The sequence below is a fragment of the Neophocaena asiaeorientalis genome, unplaced genomic scaffold, assembly GCF_003031525.2.
Source record: "Neophocaena asiaeorientalis asiaeorientalis breed wild unplaced genomic scaffold, Neophocaena_asiaeorientalis_V1.1 scaffold371, whole genome shotgun sequence".
Lineage (NCBI taxonomy): Eukaryota > Metazoa > Chordata > Mammalia > Artiodactyla > Phocoenidae > Neophocaena > Neophocaena asiaeorientalis.
Window position 1 is genome coordinate 1,415,879 of NW_020172369.1, and position 17,844 is coordinate 1,433,722.

The window sequence follows — 17,844 nt, forward strand, 5'->3', positions numbered from 1 at the left end:
GGCTAATGGTGGACTCTGGGTGAGCTCACCCCAAGGGTACTTCCCAGTACTTCTGCTGCCAGTGTCCTTGTCCTCACGGTGAGACAGAGCCAGCTCCCACCTCTGCAGGAGACTCACCAACCCTCACAGGTAGGTCTGCTGCAGTTTCCTATGGGGTCACTGCTCTTTCCCTTGGGTCCCAATTGCATACTACTTTGTGTGTGTCCTCCAAGAGTGGAGTCTCTGTTTCCCCCATTCCTGTTAAAGTCCTGTAATCAAATCCTGGTAGCCTTCAGAGTCTGATTCTCTAGGAATTCCTCCTCCTGTTGCCAGACCCCCATGTTCCGAAGCCTGACGTGGGGCTCAGAACCTTCACTCCAGTTGGTGGACTTCTGTGGTATAAGTGTTCTCCAGTTTGTGAGTCACCTACCCAGCAGTTATGGGATTTGATTTTATTGTGATTTTGCCCCTCCTACCATCTCACTGTGGCTTGTCCTTTGTCTTTGGTTGTGGGGTATCATTTTTGGTGAGTTCCAGTGTCTTCCTGTCAATGATTGTTCAGCAGTTAGTTGTGATTTGGGTGTTCTTGCAAGAGGGAGTGAGAGCACGTCCTTCTACTCTGCCATTTTGAAACAAGTAGAGTTCTTGTTAGCCTTTTTGATGGAAGAAATATGATTTCCTTCTTTATCCCCATAGCAAAAATCTCATTAGTGGTCAATCAATAAATATTTGCTAATGAATTTATTCAGAAATGAGTATGGTAGCAGTTTAATAGTGTATGTATAATGCGTCAATATAGAGTTCAATTTTAAATATATTCAAGTCTTAATTGATAGGCACTAATGAAATATATAGGCATAGATTATTATAGAATCACAGATTTTTAGCCTTGGCTTGCTTCTTATAAATTATGAAGTCCAAGTATATGATTTTTTACATGAGGAAATCAGTCTTCTCTAAGGCACTAAGCTACTTGAGAAAAAGAACCATTTACTTAAACATTTCATTTTACACATAAAGCAATAGTTTTAGTTATCTGTACAATTTTTGTAGCACCTGATTCACACACAGTAGGCACCTGAACGTTAGTTGAATGGATTGCTTAATGGAAATTGATTTCACTAACTGGATATTTAGATCTAGGCAATGTATGGAGCAGCTTCCCACATGCCCCACAAGGGGTGCCACCACATATGGCTGTCCCATTATCACATTTTGCTGGATCTCCTTTGCTTCAGATACAAGTCTTGTTTCCCATTCATTTCAGATTTTCTTTGAGCAGCTGACTGAGCACGTGGATGCCAGTTCTTCCTTTTGGTTGCTACTGTATGTGCTAAAGACCTAATTATACTGTATCCTTGCTGAATCTGTAATCATACCCACTCTTCAAAAAGAGAAGATTTGTGTTTTTACTTTCCTTTTCAGGAACCAAGGATGATTTTGTTCATGTGGTCTGGAAAAGAGAAAATAGTAGACACTAGAACAGGGAATTTTCTCTTGGCCAATCACTGGGAGGGACTCCCCTGTCTCCATTTAGACTGCAGGGACTGAGTACTACACTCACCCTCACTCATTGTTTTCCAAGTTTTAGAAATGAAATGAGATACTAGAGATAGTATCCTTACCTCCAATTAACTAAACACCCAATTATAATGCTGGAGTTGAGGGAGAAAACCTGAGAACCTTCAGGCAGCCAGAGTTCTAATCAGTTACTTTCTGTGTATTTAGAACATAAACCAAACACCATGGTTTGGTTTTGTTCCCTTGGCTGCATGCTCAACCCTTGCTCTTTCAGACATGGTGTTCCTGGAACACAGACTCACTCAGAGGAAAGATCAAACAAAATGGATTTTAGAAATTTCTGACCTAACCTTACTATTTTGCAGATAAGAAAGTTGAGACTCAGAGAAGTTATGTTTAAGGTGAATCGATTGGATTGGATAGTGACAGATCTGGGACTAAAATGGGCCTTGCTATCTCTTTCATGCCAGCTGACTTTTCATAGCTGTCTTACTCTTGTACTTCTATCTGATATTTGGAGTGATTTCATGCACATGTAGATGAGCTATCTTGCATCTGAGACTCTCAGTTCCTTGAATTCTTCATATGCAGTGACTTTTCTTATGATCCCACTTCCATCCCCCCTCCCATGGATTTTCTCATCACCTGTCACTCCTCTGAAATATCTCAGTCTCTGAGTACAACCATTGCTTTTCTCTCATTCATTTCCTTTCCTTTCCTCTGGTCCTTAATGGTATAAGGATTTCCCTTTGTGCCTCTTTTTTCTCCTTCTCAGCCCCCTTCTATGTTCCCCTCCTTCCCTGATCAACAGTGGTTCTCAAAGAGAACCCCAGACTGGCTGCATCAGCATGACTTGGGAACCCGTTAGAAACGTGAATTCCCAGACACACTCAGCATACTGAATCAGAAACTCTTGGAATGGGACACAGCAATATGTGTTTTAATCATCTGGAATGGGAATTAACAAACTCCAGGTTATTCTGATGCACCTTAAAGTTTGCAAACTACTACTCTTTAATTCTTGGTCTCTAGCCTCAGCTGGCTGTGGACACTAACCATCAATCTTTATATGTTTTCCATACTTGCTTCTTCAAATCTTCTCCTTTCTCCTTAAATATGTGACAATGCCAATCTCTCCTCACTCTCCAGAGATTATCACCCTCTGATTTACAGTTCATGCTTGAATTCCCTCAAGCACCTGCCACCAACTCCTCAGACTTACTACAGTTTGTTGCAATGAAAGAGTGTCCCTCTTCACGTCGAAGGCCAGCCTATACATACAACTGTGTCCTAAATCCCTTTCCCGTCAGCACTGGGGACTTTCTTTCTCCTCAGCAAGTTCTCTCTCTCTCTCTCCTGGCATCTTCCACCCAATTTCAATTTAAATTCATGCACTTAGGTATTTTGATTCTAAGTGTGATAAAAGCACTGTAGGGTTTTAAGCAAGGGAGTAGCATTATCTGGTATACAGTTTAAAAAGATTTTTATCCTCCTTGTGTGGAGAATGGATTGAATGGGCTGAAGAAACAAAGTCAGTTTAGCTGTAGTGGAGATGTAACTAGCTTTGGGCTATGATTTGGAGGTAGAATGTATGGGGGAAAGTGGAGCGAATCAAAGGTAATCGTTGTCTTTTTGGTTTTTAACAACTGTGTGGATAATGATGCTGTTTACCAGAAAGAGGAAGGCTGGAAAGTAATAAGATGGCTGGAAAAAATCAAGAATGTTTCTGGCATGTTAAGTTTCAATTGTTTATTGAACATTTATGAGGAGAGAGGCATCTACTTGAGTTTAGAATTCCAGGAAGAGATGAAAAGTAGAAATATAGATTTAGGAATCTTTGGCCTATAAATAATACTCAAAGCTCTGGTGTTTGATGAAGTTACCTTGTGAAAGTGTGTAGAAAGAGAAGGTGGCCCATGACAAAGTCCTGGGCTATTCCATTATTTAGTGGGAATATGGAGGGAAAGTTTCTAGCACGGGTGAATGAGAATGAACAACTAGTATTCTGAGAAATTCTCCTAACCAGTTTTCAGCCAAATTCTGCTGACAGGTTAATTAAAATAAGAACGGAGAGGCAACCATTGGTAATGGCAACATGGAGGCCTCCAGAGATCTCAACAAAAGCAGTCACAATGAGATGGTGACAGCAAAAGTCTGATTAGAATGGCTTGAGGAACTTATGTTGTTGGATTAAAGTCCTGCCTAAGGAGAAGCTGAGAAACTTATTAGTCTTTCATTCTAGTCCCTGCTCAACAGACTCTAGATCTAAAAATAGGTACTCAAGTCCTTCAAACTGATACAGACTTTTGTAAAAATAAGGGTGGTTGTTAAAGGCTCATATCTGAAAAGTTTAAATAAAGGTACCATGCAATTTAAACAGCTGGAATGTTAAAAATCAATATAGAATTCCATAAATGAAACTAGGGATAGGTTAGTTACCATGCCAAAATCACAACCATGACAAAATCAGTTAAATAACAGTAGGTATTAAAACAAATTGGAATCTGATATTACCTAGGATAAGTCAAGTTTAATGTAATCAGTCCATAGATACTTGAGAGCTGGCAACACACACACACATATACACACATTTGCCTTATTCTTATTAGTCAGTCCCTTTAAGATAGTATATTTAATTTCATGGCTGATAAAATATGAGGAGTAGCATTCTCATCAGCATATATTTACCAAGTCCCTGGTGTGTTTTTACAGGAAAGAACATCTGGAAATGAGCAGTATAATGATTACAACATTGGGGAAAACAAAACTCGTAAAGAATCAAGTCTCAGTCAAATCCGCAACTCATAAAAACTGGTTATCAAGCAGCACAGGCACTGAAGATGATAAACTGGCTATACACCGAAGGATCATCGTAATGAGCAGAGTGTACAAAGGGCTGTTGGCCATGTAACTAATATAATTATCATCAGTGAGTGACACTACTAAATAAGAGGGGAACCATGTATCGTCCAGTAAATGGTTGTTTTGTTACCAGGATATTATACCCATGTACAATTCATGTGTAACTGCACAAACAAAAGATTCCTTTCATGATGAAGCATTTGAGAAAGAGAATCTTTCATATGAGCCTGTAAATATACCTAATCTCATATATAATATTCCTGTTCATTCATTTATTCCCTCATATTTTAAATTAGCAAAAATATATTGAGCACTTATTATGTGCAAAGCACTGCCTGAGTTTGCCTTAAATATGTGCATGTAAGAAAGAAATAAGCCCCCAATAATTAATCTATATTTTAGAATGAATGAGTCGCTGACATGCTGGTACTATTACCAAAGGGTGTGGACACCAAATGTTTAGTTCCTACCAGCTCACGACCCCCATCTTCATCGAAGTCCTCCTCTATCCCATCAGTCATCTCTTCTCCATCGGCATCTGGCCCTCCTTCAGCAGGCTCCTCTGTAGAGTGATCTGCATTCTCTGACACACATTCATCTTGGATCAGCTCTATACTCTCTTCCAATTGCTTCTTCTGAGCTTCTGGTGGAGGGGGGGAAAAAGCAAATGACTACTACTTTGGGTTGCTCATGAGCCATTTGGATAAACCATGAAAAAACAGTCTATGAATGGGTAAACTCTGTACTATTAAGTGTGTGAGGAAGATAAATTATGTTAAGGTTAAATTTATTCAGTCATGTAAATTATGTTCATATCTCTGTGTATTTACATGTAAGCATATTATTTTTTAACAGAATTAGCAAAAAAATTGGGGAATGCAGATGGTACTTGTATATAAAAAAACAAAGATATACATAAACAGATTGATCTTTCTGGTTATATATAGTTTTTTCTGATAAGGATGTCCTCTCTAAGGAGAAAATACAGCAAAAAAAAAAAAAAAAAGAAAGAAAATCAGATAAAACATAGAATGTGTTCACTCAAGGAAGGAGGACGAAGAATGCTCTCACTGACAAGTTCAAACTTAAGTGAAGAAGACAAAAAACTCACTGAGGAAAAAAGTAAAAAAGCAGATATGTTGGCCGTCAACATGTTCATGTGAACATTCCTTTGATATTTTACTCTAAATTCTGTTGGTAGATGTGGTTAACCACAAGGGTTAAGAATAAAATTCTGGTGTAAGAGAGCCCGCGTTCAATGTCGAGCTTCATCATTTACAAGCTTTGCGACGCTGAAATGATAAACCCTCCTTGTGCCTCAGTTTTCTCATCCACGCAATCAGGATAGAGAGATTTTAACTTTCAGGGCCTGGAGTAGTAAATCAAAGTGTTTAGTTTAGTGATTTGCAAATAGTAAGTGCTCAACAAATGAAGTTACATTCTGCATTAACGAAATTCCCTCTAATGCCAGGGTGTGTGCATTTCGTTCACAGAAATGTGCCCAAATGGGAATTATGCTGACAACATAATAATTATTTCCCCAAGTGGTTGGTTTTCTTCTCTTGTGAAAATACCAAGAAGCACTGGGTATTGAATAAATGAGATTATCTTATGTACCTCCTTCTCTTATTGCCATGTGTACATGACTATGTCAAAAGCTATGTGCTTTTCACACTCATTTTAATTATTATTATTTTATCAGATGATTATCCCATTATTCGAGTTTTAAAAGATGTTGCACTTTGAGTTTATTTATTTATATTTTACAGCAATAAGGATAGTTTACAGAGCCAAAATATTTTGGGGTATTCATTCTTGGTATTTTTCGTAATGTGAGTTAAAAGGAAAATAAGCATCGTTATATACATTTTGACTCAGCACAAATCTTTTCAAACATAACTAATATGTAAATCAATAAATGGATAAACATTATGTATAAGTAGGAAGATATCCTCTCCTATAAATTGTTTAAAATTGTAGTAATAGTTACTTATATAAATACAGGCATAACTCCAAGGAGATATTGCGGGTTCAAGGTTCAGTTCCAGACCAGTTTTTTTCTGTTCTTTGCTGTACACCTGAAACTAACACGATATTGTAAATCAACTATATTTTAATTCAAAAAAAAAGCTGTGATGGGCAGACTAGTGAGAGCACTGAAAAGTTTGGAATCCTCTGATATTAATCATGACTTATGCTCCATCCTGTTGCCTCTGTATCGCTGATCCTGGAAGACACATGGATTTGGCTACTTTAGTGTGATCTTCCACTCTTTCTCCTAAAAGAGGTTTTTGTACTTATCACGTGACACCCTCACTTCTAGCCGCTCTGGGTCACTATGTTGGTGGTTCAAATGCCCTGACTCTCAAGTCCTGGTGTTGATAATTTAAGAAAGAAAAAGGAATGAAGGTCTGGGATTGGATAATTATTATTCTATAAAAAATGTCCCTAATATTACAACTTTTCCTAAAGTCAAACTTTCTCAATTTTAAGTCATTGTGTTTATTCTTTTGTTATAATACACAAATGGGCTTCTGGTTAAAATTCACATTATATTGTAAATTCATTTGGTCTGGCATATCTATTTCTTCTCTAATGACTTCAGAAATATATGTTCTCTAAGAACCGTCACTTTTTGATGTTGAAAGTTATATTGTTTCTTTTTTTTTTTTTTTCCTCTAGAAAATCTCTGGTCCAAAATGTGTAATGGATTTTCAGAGAATATATGTAGGACCAGATCTCAGAGTTGTATAGTCCTCATTTGGCTTTGTGTAACAATTTGCTTCAGTTATCTTTGGAATCCAAGTTGACTTTCTTGATCTTCTTAGTTGAATACAATCCCTCCTCCTTTGATCAACCAAAACGTGTATCAGATAGTTCTGTTGTTGTCTTCTCCTTTTCTCATTAGTGTTTAAGCTTTCTTGAAACTTGAGCTATTGCCTCAAAAGGTCATTATCACACTCTAAGGGGATAATAAAGATATCAATCTTTTATAAAGTGAAAAGTGCAATACTAGTCAGTTATCAAGAAATATTTTGATGTTCTCTGTACCTCTCATTGAATGCCTTATACAGAGAAGAGATAAGGTATTAGAGAGAATATAGGATTTGAGATCCACACTTTTGCTAATTACTAGTTCTATTAACTGTAATTTTCTTTTCTAAAAGATGAGCATAAAGATGGTATCTTTCAGAAGGCTACAGTATGCTCAAATGAGGAAAAAGAGATGAATGCATTTTTTAAACTATAAAGGGCACGAAAACATGTTCTCTTAAGAAGTTCTAAATAGTTCTTGAGTTGAATCTATATTGATTACTTGATTGCTATAGATAAGTTGTCCATATCAAAATAATTCATCACTACTGAACATTAAGAATCATATATTACAAAGACAATTTTGGCTTTGATGTGGTCCCTTAATTTCTGTTTAGACAGACATAGTGTTTTAAGTTACTCTGTTTTGTGTATTAATATACAACATACCTGTAATTCCTCTGATGACCTATTTCAAAGGCAGTTGTGTATTAATATAGTTCATTGCAAAAACATCCTATAACATCCTCATTCATCCATTCATTAATTTGAAACCTAGCTGCATGGAAGACATTATCTGGGTTGAGAAAAAAAACTTAATTATAATGGCAATTGATTCATAGGAGTTTAACAGAAATACACTCAGTCTGTGCTTTAGTAATGTGGCCACCATAGATTTTTGTCATTATCTCAATGGGAAATGTTATAATCACTAAGCAGTGATAGGGTTCATGAAAAAAAAAATCACACATGAAAGCATATCTTGTTTATAAAACTGTTGGTTCACAGTTTACCAAGCAGTTTTGATCCAGTTATTATCTTGTTGAAATAGAAAGAAGCAAAGCAACTTGTTCTATTTTTATGAATAATTATCTAATTCTACTTCTATTAGAAATGAGTAGTTTATTAGTAGTTGTTAGGTTTTTAGTTTATTCTTAACTTCATAACAGTCTCTTTATCTGCATAATTCTTTTTCTACTTCTTTTACTTTTTATTGTGAGTGTGTGTATGTGTGTGTGAGTGCACACGTGCACATGCATTTGTGTCTCTACTACTGAAGCTTCTTTGGGGCAGAAACCTTTTTATACGTTTTTGTATCCCTGGTGGCTCAGAGGCTTACATGTAAATTAAATATTTGTTGAATATATTCATGAATTTTTGTGGAACTAATAAAACAAAAATAAATGTCTGGGTATCAAATTCTTTTCATAGAGTCACAGTGATTTTTGAATTTGGCACCATGGTAGCAAAAATACAAATTCAAAGAAACTAAAAGAAACCTCCTTGAAACATTCTACACAAGAGCCCCACACCACTAAGGCAAAATCAATCGTGAGGTATGAGAATTTCTGAAAGAAAAATTGTTCATGTTTATAACTGACAAGTCTCCAGGAGAAAAATAAACTATGAAGTCTTCAGGTGCTTGCAGGAGGAAGGCTGCCTTTGAACAGTGGCATTATTTTGAGTCTTTATTGACTTTTTAAGTCAGGTGAGGGGCAACCACAACATTTCGTTTGTGAGAAAAGTGAGTTAGTTTTAGATTTTTTTTTTTTGTGTGTGGTACGTGGGTCTCTCACTTTTGTGGCCTCTCCCGCTACGGAGCACAGGCTAGGGACGCGCAGGCCCAGCGGCCATGGCTCAGGGGTCTAGCCGCTCCGCGGCATGTGAGATCCTCCCGGACCGGGGCACGAACCCATGTCCCCTGCATCGGCAGGCGGACTCTCAACCACTGCGCTTCCAGGGAAGCCCCAGGGGAGTGTTTTGAATCTCTTCAGGAACCAGACAATTTTTTTTTGAGGTTTTAATTATTTTAAATTAAAAATTATTTTTACTGAAGTATAGTTGGTTTACAATGTTGTGTTAATTACTTCTGTGCAGCAAAATTATTCAATTATATATACATTCTATTTGTAACTATTCTTTTCCGTTATGGTTTATCATAGGACATTGAGCATAGTTCTCTGTGTTATACTGTAGGACCTTGTGGTTTATCCATCCTATATATAAAAGCCTACATCTGCTAACTCCAGCCTCCCATTCCATCCCTTCCCCAACCCCCACCCCCTTGGCAACCACCAGTCTGTTCTCTATGTCCATGGTTCTGTTTCCATTTCCTAGATAGGTTCGTTTGTGTCATATTTTAGATTCCATGTATAAGTGATATCATATGGTATTTATCTTTCTCTTTCTGACTTCACTTAGTATGAGAATCTCTAGTTGCATCCATGTTGCTGCAAATGGTGTTATTTCATTCTTTTTAATGGCTGAGTAGTATTCCATTGTATATATGTACCACATCTTCTTTATCCATTCATCTGTTGATTGACATTTATGTTGTTTCCATGTCTTGGCTATTGCGAATAGTGCTGCTATGAACATAGCAGTACATATATCTCTCTGAAATATAGTTTTGTCTGATGTATGCCCAGGAGTGGGATTGCTGGATAATATGGTAATTCTGTTTTTAGTTTTCTGAAGAACTTCCATACTGTTTTCCACAGTGGCTGCACCAACTTACATTCCCACCAACATGTAGGAGGGAAGAACCAGGCAATTTTAAATTCAAGAATGAAGACATTTGCTTAGTTAAAAGCACATGGTCAAGCTAAACAATGGCTATCAAAGGAAACGAAGTGCAAGTGACAGGTAAATACTTCTGTTTAAAGGAAAATGCCTCAGGCTTTAAAAAGCCCTGAAAGGAAAGAATTTGATATAAAACTTTAATCCTCATATTCAAATATTTTTTTCTGTACCTCTCATTTCTATTTCATCATGTATATATGATTTAGAAGGCAAGTTAGAATTGTTGGGATTTATGTTCAAAGCATTTTTATTAAATTCACTTTGCTGTAGAGCTATTATCATTAATACAACTGAAAATTGGTTGAGTTGGCAATTAAGTTTTTTGACATACTGGCTTAATTACTAGCTAATTGCTAGCTGTATTGTACTTAGCAGATGGTTAGAAAGGATGTTGATATAAAAACAGTCACATTATTCATCAGAGCCAGCTAGTAGCCTCAAACTATTGTTTTCACATTGCAGTATAAACTGTATTTTTTAAAAAAATTCTACAGTACCTGTGTATAATATGAATTTAACTCAATGATTCCAGTAAATGCCATTTAGAAAGGTGCACTTATTATGGCTGGTGTCACTAACAATGACGTAAATGAGCATTAGGAAAGGTATGCAGGAGGAATGCCTTTAGATTAACATATCAGTTACATAAGTACACTCCTGGTGAAAAAGACCTCAAAGTTGTTCACAAGAAGTATCCTCGATAGTTGAGGTGACCATAGATTCAATATAAATCACTTAAAAAATTACTGAGATATTGTGTTTATTTAAATCTCACAATAATTTTAAGGAATAGACATTATTTTACCCATTTTATAAATTTTATAACGACCTCTCCAAATTTTATGCAGGCAATAAGTTCTGGGACTAGGTCTCTAGTAGGATGTGAACCTAGTTCTGTTTGATTCCCAAGTCTGGGGCCTTGGATGTTTTAGTAGTGTAAATCTATTTGCCCCAAGGAAGATGAATTAGGGAGGAATTAGAAGTATAAAGAACAGCTAAAAGTTCTTAAAAAAAATAAGGTGACTGCAATAGAGCAAGTGAGCGGGCTTGAGTATCAGCAGTACCACTGAGAAAATAGAAGGGATGGAGTAAAAAGATGTCAAAAGCCAGATTTTGCAATACTGGCTATAGTAGGAATGGAAGATGATATCAAGGTTGGCAATGTGACTGACAGGATTTATGTAATGGTGATGTGACAGAGGCAGGGTGCAGAGAGAAGAGTATATTTAGAGGAGAAAGAGTTCAATTTTTAAAGACTATGATTGAGTTGTTACTAAGAAAGCCTTAACGTTCCCCTCAGCTTGACTGCACTTTTGACAGACTCCATTCTGATTATGGGCCTTGACCTCCTTTTTCTTACAGCATTTACTTTAGAAACCTTGTGCCTGTAAATTCTTTCTATGCCCCTTTGAGTTGTACATCTTTTATAACCAGGCATGTCTTTTCAAGAACTGGAGGCTCCCCCTTTGAAATGTAATCATCAGAAAAAGATAGGACTCTGGGCTCCCAGTCTCTGTGGGCCAGTAGGAAGCCTAACTTCCATAGAGTCAATCAGCAAACATGGATAGCCTCATAATATTGATCAACCTCCCTACTAACATCCTCTAATACTTTTCAGACAGCTCACTCTTGAATTTAAAAACCCTCCTACCTTTTGTTTTGGTAGAGCTGAGTTCAATTCCCATCCCCTATTGCAATAGTTTTGACCTCTATTACAGTAATCTTGAATGAAGTCTTCCTTGCCATTTTTAACAAGTGTCCAGTGACACTTATCTGAGGGATGGCCATTGGAACTCTCTAGGAAGCAGTTGGAAAAGTTTTGATCCATTTGCTAGAGACAACTCAATCTCTTTTTTCCCCTGTAAATTGAGCTTCTTTAAAACATTTAATTTTTGTAGTTAAATATTTCTACAAGACTTGTTAATGAAAAACAGTAGTTTTCTCTTCCCATTTGCTTACCATTTCCAGCTCTTTAAGGGCTTTATACTCAGCCAATTCTTTTAAATATGTGCCCTTATATTTCTAAATAGCATGTTTATATTGCTACTTCTTGATTAGTTTTATACACTATCTATTAACATCACCCTTGGGAAGCTGAGGATTCAGCTTACTTCCCATCCTCACTTACTTCCCATCTCCCTCAAGAGTTATATTGTAAGTTGTATTAGATCAGTTTTCAGTTTTTACATAAATTTAAAAATGTAAATGCGTTGGGCAGCTAACTTGTTAGTATATAATGAATAATTTGTTCTTTCCCAAACAATATTTTACTTTCTTTGGAATTAAAATTTGCCTTAGGTTGTTTGTTTGTTTTAAACTTGGTACTTGTACTAAGTACATGTACTCCTTTCTATATGGTTAAACAAACTTACCTGTCCCTCCATCAGATGTGTAACTCTCATCTCAACCAATTTACTTCCCCAACTATTAGCCACTGAATCCATTTCATCTTCTTGAAAAAGTCTCTCCCAGAACTTTTGAGCAGGTCTGATCTGTACTCATTACTTTCCAGGTCTCTTTCACAGCTCATATGCATTATCCTGAGGATTCCCTTTGCCTTTGGATTCCCTGCTTTGGGAAAGTCATGTTATTCTGTTCCTTGGTTTAACTCCTTGTTTTGGTGAAGTATATCTTCAGTAATTATCAGAGAAAGGGTGAATTGGAGGTAAGTTTTTTAAGTCTTGTACATCTGAAAATATCTTCAATCTACCCTCACTTTTTAATAGTTTGGGAATTAGGTATAGAATTGTAGGTTGCAAGAGGATGTTTTCATTGCCTTCTAGCTTTTAGAGTGGCTGCTGAAAGGCCCATTGGCATTCTGATTTGTTTCCTTATATAAAAACTGTTCTCTCTCTTTTCCTCTCTGTCTCTCTGGAAGCCTGTAGGATTTTCTCTTTGCCCCCATGTTATGAAATATCAAAGTTTTATGCTTTGAAGCACATCTGTTTTCATGCCCTGTTTCAGGTACTCAGTGGATCCTTTCAATCTGGTTAACTATGTTATTCAGTTTGGGTTATTTTTTCCCCCCCAAAAATTGTTTTTGGATGTTCCTTCTCTTTCTTTCTGAAACCCTGTTTTTCAGATAGTCATCCAGTAACTTTCATATCTTTCCCTTCTGATTTTCCACCTGAACTTTCTTCTGTATTGTCTGGGAGAATTTCCCCAATTTTGTCTTTCAATCCTGTTTATTTGTGCTATCGTACATTAATTTCTAAAAGCTCTTTTATCTGACCTTTAAATACTGAGTTTTAGTCTTGTGTTCTTATTTCATGAATGCAATACCTTCCCTTTCTTTCTGAGGGTATTAATCAGTGGTTTGTTATTTTTTATTTATTTATTTTTTATTTTGAAGTTTTATTCTTCCTGCACAATCTGTTTCCTCCAATTTTTAATTATTTTTCTCTTCTTTTTTTTGGTATTTGATTTTTACATTAAATGTTTTCTGCCATCTGGTGAACCTTGTCTCTTTGTATTAACAGTGGGGTATTAAAATATGGATGGGAAGCTTTGTAAGTATAAGGGGATATCATTTCTGCAGGGTGATCTTGTTGACTATTTCTTTGGGTGGCATCCATGCCAACATCTTTAAATCTTTTCCCTTCAGCTGCTCATACTCCCAACTAAAACCTCTCCTAGTGTCCTTCTAGTAGTCTGGCAGCTGAAAGGGAGAAGAATGCTTGGAATTTCTGTAGTAATTGTGTAAACTTCTGCTTTTCTCCCTGTTTTTAGCTGCTCTCAAATTTGTTTGTCTATTAGCCCTGAGATATGCTGTTTTAGCTTTTCTAGAGGAAACTTCTCAAGGCTTCTAGTGGGCCAGGGACAGTTGGGAATGGTAACACAGGAATCTGTTTCTTTAACAGACTTTCAGCCATTTATACACTCTTTTCCAGAGGAATATAATGGCTTTGATTCTGAGACTTTTGGAGTTCTGTCGTTAAAACTGGACTTATTTCTAGGATGTGATAAGTCAGGTACACTTCTCCATCTGCTGTTTAGCTTCTAAAATTTTGTTCCCATTTTCTTTATGCCTAGGGATTTTCATTTTTTAAACCTGTCATTATTTTAATGCAGATTAAGGAGGGAGCAGAGCTCAATTCATGTGTTCAGTCCAACATCTGTAACCAGACACATCACCAGTCTAATACAAAGTGTAAGATAGCAGTTAGGTATTCAGGACAGAACTAGTAGCCATGCTATAGGTGGCAGCAGTCAGATCATCTGGAGCAATGCCTTCCATTCTGAGTACCACACTCTGTAGTTGACAAACTATACAGTGACTAGAGAAGAGAGATGACAATGTTTCAAGATGCAAAACTAAATGACATGAGAAGCAGCTGAAGAAATTACTGAAGAAATTACTGATATTTATCTAGAGAAAAGAAGGCATCAAAGATGCTTTGACCAAGATTTGAATGCAGCTAAGTTGAGCATCTATGGGCCAAGTATGGTGACTCTATTCAAAAGTTTTGGAAGGATGAGAATACTACAGCTCTTCTATATATTTAATTGGCTGATACATCCACAAGGGATTAGATATTAAGCTTGGTTTCAGGGGACATAAAAAGAGTAACTGAACCAAGTCAAAGCAAAGTCCATTTTGGCTCCATATAAGGAGAACTTACCATAGGAGTCTGAGACACAAATATGATCAAGGACCAAGCAAGTAACATAAATGTGTGAATTGGCTGGATAAAGATATTAGCAAACTGAAAAGTGCATGTCATGTATAATATGGCAGCAGTATTGAAAGTTTCCAATTTTTCAAAAGAAGTTATATATCTTGACATTTATCTGTAATATTCTAATTCTTGGACATTAATTTATTAAAAAATTTCTGTATCTTTTACCAAACATATGGGCAGGTGAATTTATCCTGATGGAACTGATGTGTGACATCTCTAGTGGTTAGGTCTAATGGATAGGGTAGGTTGGCTAATCTCATTGGAATTGTCCAAGTGAGTTTGGCTGGTCATATAGGAAGCACATCACTGAGAATAAAAGAATTAAAGAATGCCTAATTGCCTTTTCATATCAGAGAGTCTTTGCCTGAAATTTGATTTTTTAAAAGATGTCATTGCTCATTGTACGATACTCAGTCTTCAGTTTTCCTTCTCACTCCTTTCACCCTTTATGGTCATTTTACATCACTGTGTAAAGCACATATAAATTGTGGTCTTCATATGTGGAAATTTATGATTCTCTTTTAAAAGAATTATCTAGGAATGAGGCACAATTGTAGGCTAAATTGATATGTGTTATTTGTTGTTTTCAATAATCTATAGTCACCATATGTTATTTGAATTATTCAAATAGGAAAAAATAACATATGCAGGGTAAATTCATACTAATCATAATTTAAAAGCTGGAATATATGTTTGAGGCCATAGTCCCTTCCTCTACTTTACATTTGAGGGGCTTGAGACCTAGAAGAGTTAAATGACCTGCTAAATTGTGTCCAGTGCATAGTACGTGGTGTTGGAAAAGTCATAAAAGTTAGAGAAAACATGACCTTGTTCTGAGGAAGTTTACAACATCAAAGGAAGAGATAGGATGCCATGCAAACATCTATTAGCAGTAATTTAAGGTACAGAGAATCCAAAATTATGTCATTATACCTCGTTACAATTATTCCTGAGAGCTTAGGAATTCACTTCAAACGAAAAAAAAAAAGTGATCCTATGAAACTTGAACTCAGGACAAGCTGCATGCTGTGTGGCTTTATCCTGTTTGTAACCCTCCATCTCCTTCCTGCCACTATTCTATGCTGGAAACTTTCATCATCAAATGACTAAGAGTAAACTGGGAATGAGAGATGTATAAAAGAGCAATAGTGAAGAATAAATGTTAACTACCGTATAATTGGCTTGCAACCAAATAAACATTAAAATGGGTGTCTCCTTAAAGTTAATAAGGAAGTACTGAGCAATTAAAAAGAATTTTAATGTATTTCTCTCCACTTTCCATAATATAGTATTGAGTCCATACAGCCCTGCTTTCTTTTCATAAATAAAATATAGAAAATGATCATCTTATCTCCATAAATATGAATACTGTTCAGGAGACAATTACTACAAAACTGAAATTACAAATTAAATAATTCCACTTTCTTCCTGACATGTTCAAGTAAGAAAGACATAAATATCAAAGGCCTAAGCTTATCATTTTAAAAATAACTGTCTCATGACTGGGAAAGTTTAAGCATGTACAGAAATAAGGTGACAGCCTTTCATGAAAAGAAAATGCAAGCTTTGAATTTTAGTGTCTTGTTTATAGATGATCTTCTAAGAAGATATGTGGAAGGTATTATTCATTGCAGGACACTGGAAATTATAATATGATGGAATAAGGATCACATTTTTCTCGTTGAGGTGATTTATATTTAAATGAGTTCTCCATAATCCTTTAAACTGAAGTGCAAATTGGTTATCAAAGTCCTTTGCTGTAAGGGTTGTTTTACATAATAATGAATTTCACAGAAGTTCCTCAAAGGGAAATATTGATTTAGGCAACATCACAGGGTATTTCAATTCCAGCAACACTTTAGATTAGTGCCATAGACAGCATATAAAATACTTTCTAAAATCTAAATTTCTCTATTAAGAAGTGTAAGCCGCATATTTTTTCTCGATAGAAAATATAACAGAAGTTTTTAATAAAAATGAGCCTAGTTTATCTACTATTTATCTACCACTTCTAATGCACATTAACTTACCAAAAGGTAATGAGAATCTACCATGTGCTAGGTATATGGCTTATTGTTTTAGAAATAGGCTGCATGATAGTAGTAGGAAATATTCGTTTGCCTATATATGTTTATGTTACTAACAAGACCAAATAGCACCAAATATTGAGCCTTTACTCTATGTTAGTTACTGTACTATACAACTTACATGCGCTACTTTACTCATTTCTCACGTTGTCAGGTAGCCATTCCTGTCCTCATTTTATAAATGAGAAAACTGAGGCTAAGAAGTTGTGAGGATTTGAACCACAGTATATTTCTGTCACCCATTATGCTGTAACACTACCTCACTGCTGGCTTCTTTTCAGTCTTGAACTCTGCATGCCTCATTACCAGAAGGTAAGCTCTAGTCGTCTCCCCAGTGATACAGTCAACAAACAGGCAGGTTCCTCTTTGTTGTAACTCAGTGGCCCTAGATCCCAAGTGGTTCTCATCAGTTAGTTGTTACCCAGGTAGCCTCACTTCAGGGAAATCCTGGGACCAGCCCATGGGTGGAACCTGAGATTGTTCCAATGTTCCTATAACATTGGAAAGGGCAGTGCTTTCACTCACAAGACCTGGGTTTGAAACCTAGGTCTATCACAAACTATTTATGTGGCTATGGAAAAGTCAGTTTACCTCCTTGAATCCTCATTTTTTCATCTGCAAAATGCAGAGGCCGGATTTGATCAATGGTTTTCAAAACTGTATTGTTTATTTTTGAAAAAGTGAAGCCTTTTAGCAAATGAAGTCTTATGTTGAATCTCAACATATAAAACATATACAGGTAGAACCACACTGTTTGCAGCAAAGGCTGGGTTTGGAGGAGGCATGAGTTCATCTGCCTCCTGGGTGTTCTTCCAACACTCATCTCATCTCCAAGGAGCCTCTGAGGCATCAAAGACCCTGCAGAATACAATTTGCAAATTATGAACTAGCTCATCTCTAAGTTTATGTCAGTTCTCATAGTGTATGATTTTAAAACTGTCTGTTGCCATATAAAAGGGTATTAGAATTTTATTAGCATCGATTGAGGGTCAGGAAAGATAATTCAAAGGAGAGAGTACATTAAGTTAAAGAAGTAAGTCAAATGATATGGCCTCGGGTGGCCAGACATACTGTTGATACTGAGATCCTGCAAATGG

General features: G+C 36.4%; 1 protein-coding gene across 1 annotated transcript in view; it reads right to left on the reverse strand.

Annotated features, from left to right (window-relative positions):
* The window catches only part of RALYL (RALY RNA binding protein like), an 850,165-nt gene that overhangs the window by 60,042 nt on the left and 772,279 nt on the right, over window positions 1-17,844 (reverse strand). The window contains exon 8 of the mRNA XM_024731420.1: window positions 4,833-5,005. Coding sequence (XP_024587188.1) covers window positions 4,833-5,005 — 173 coding nt within the window. The remainder of the gene's footprint in view (window positions 1-4,832; window positions 5,006-17,844) is intronic.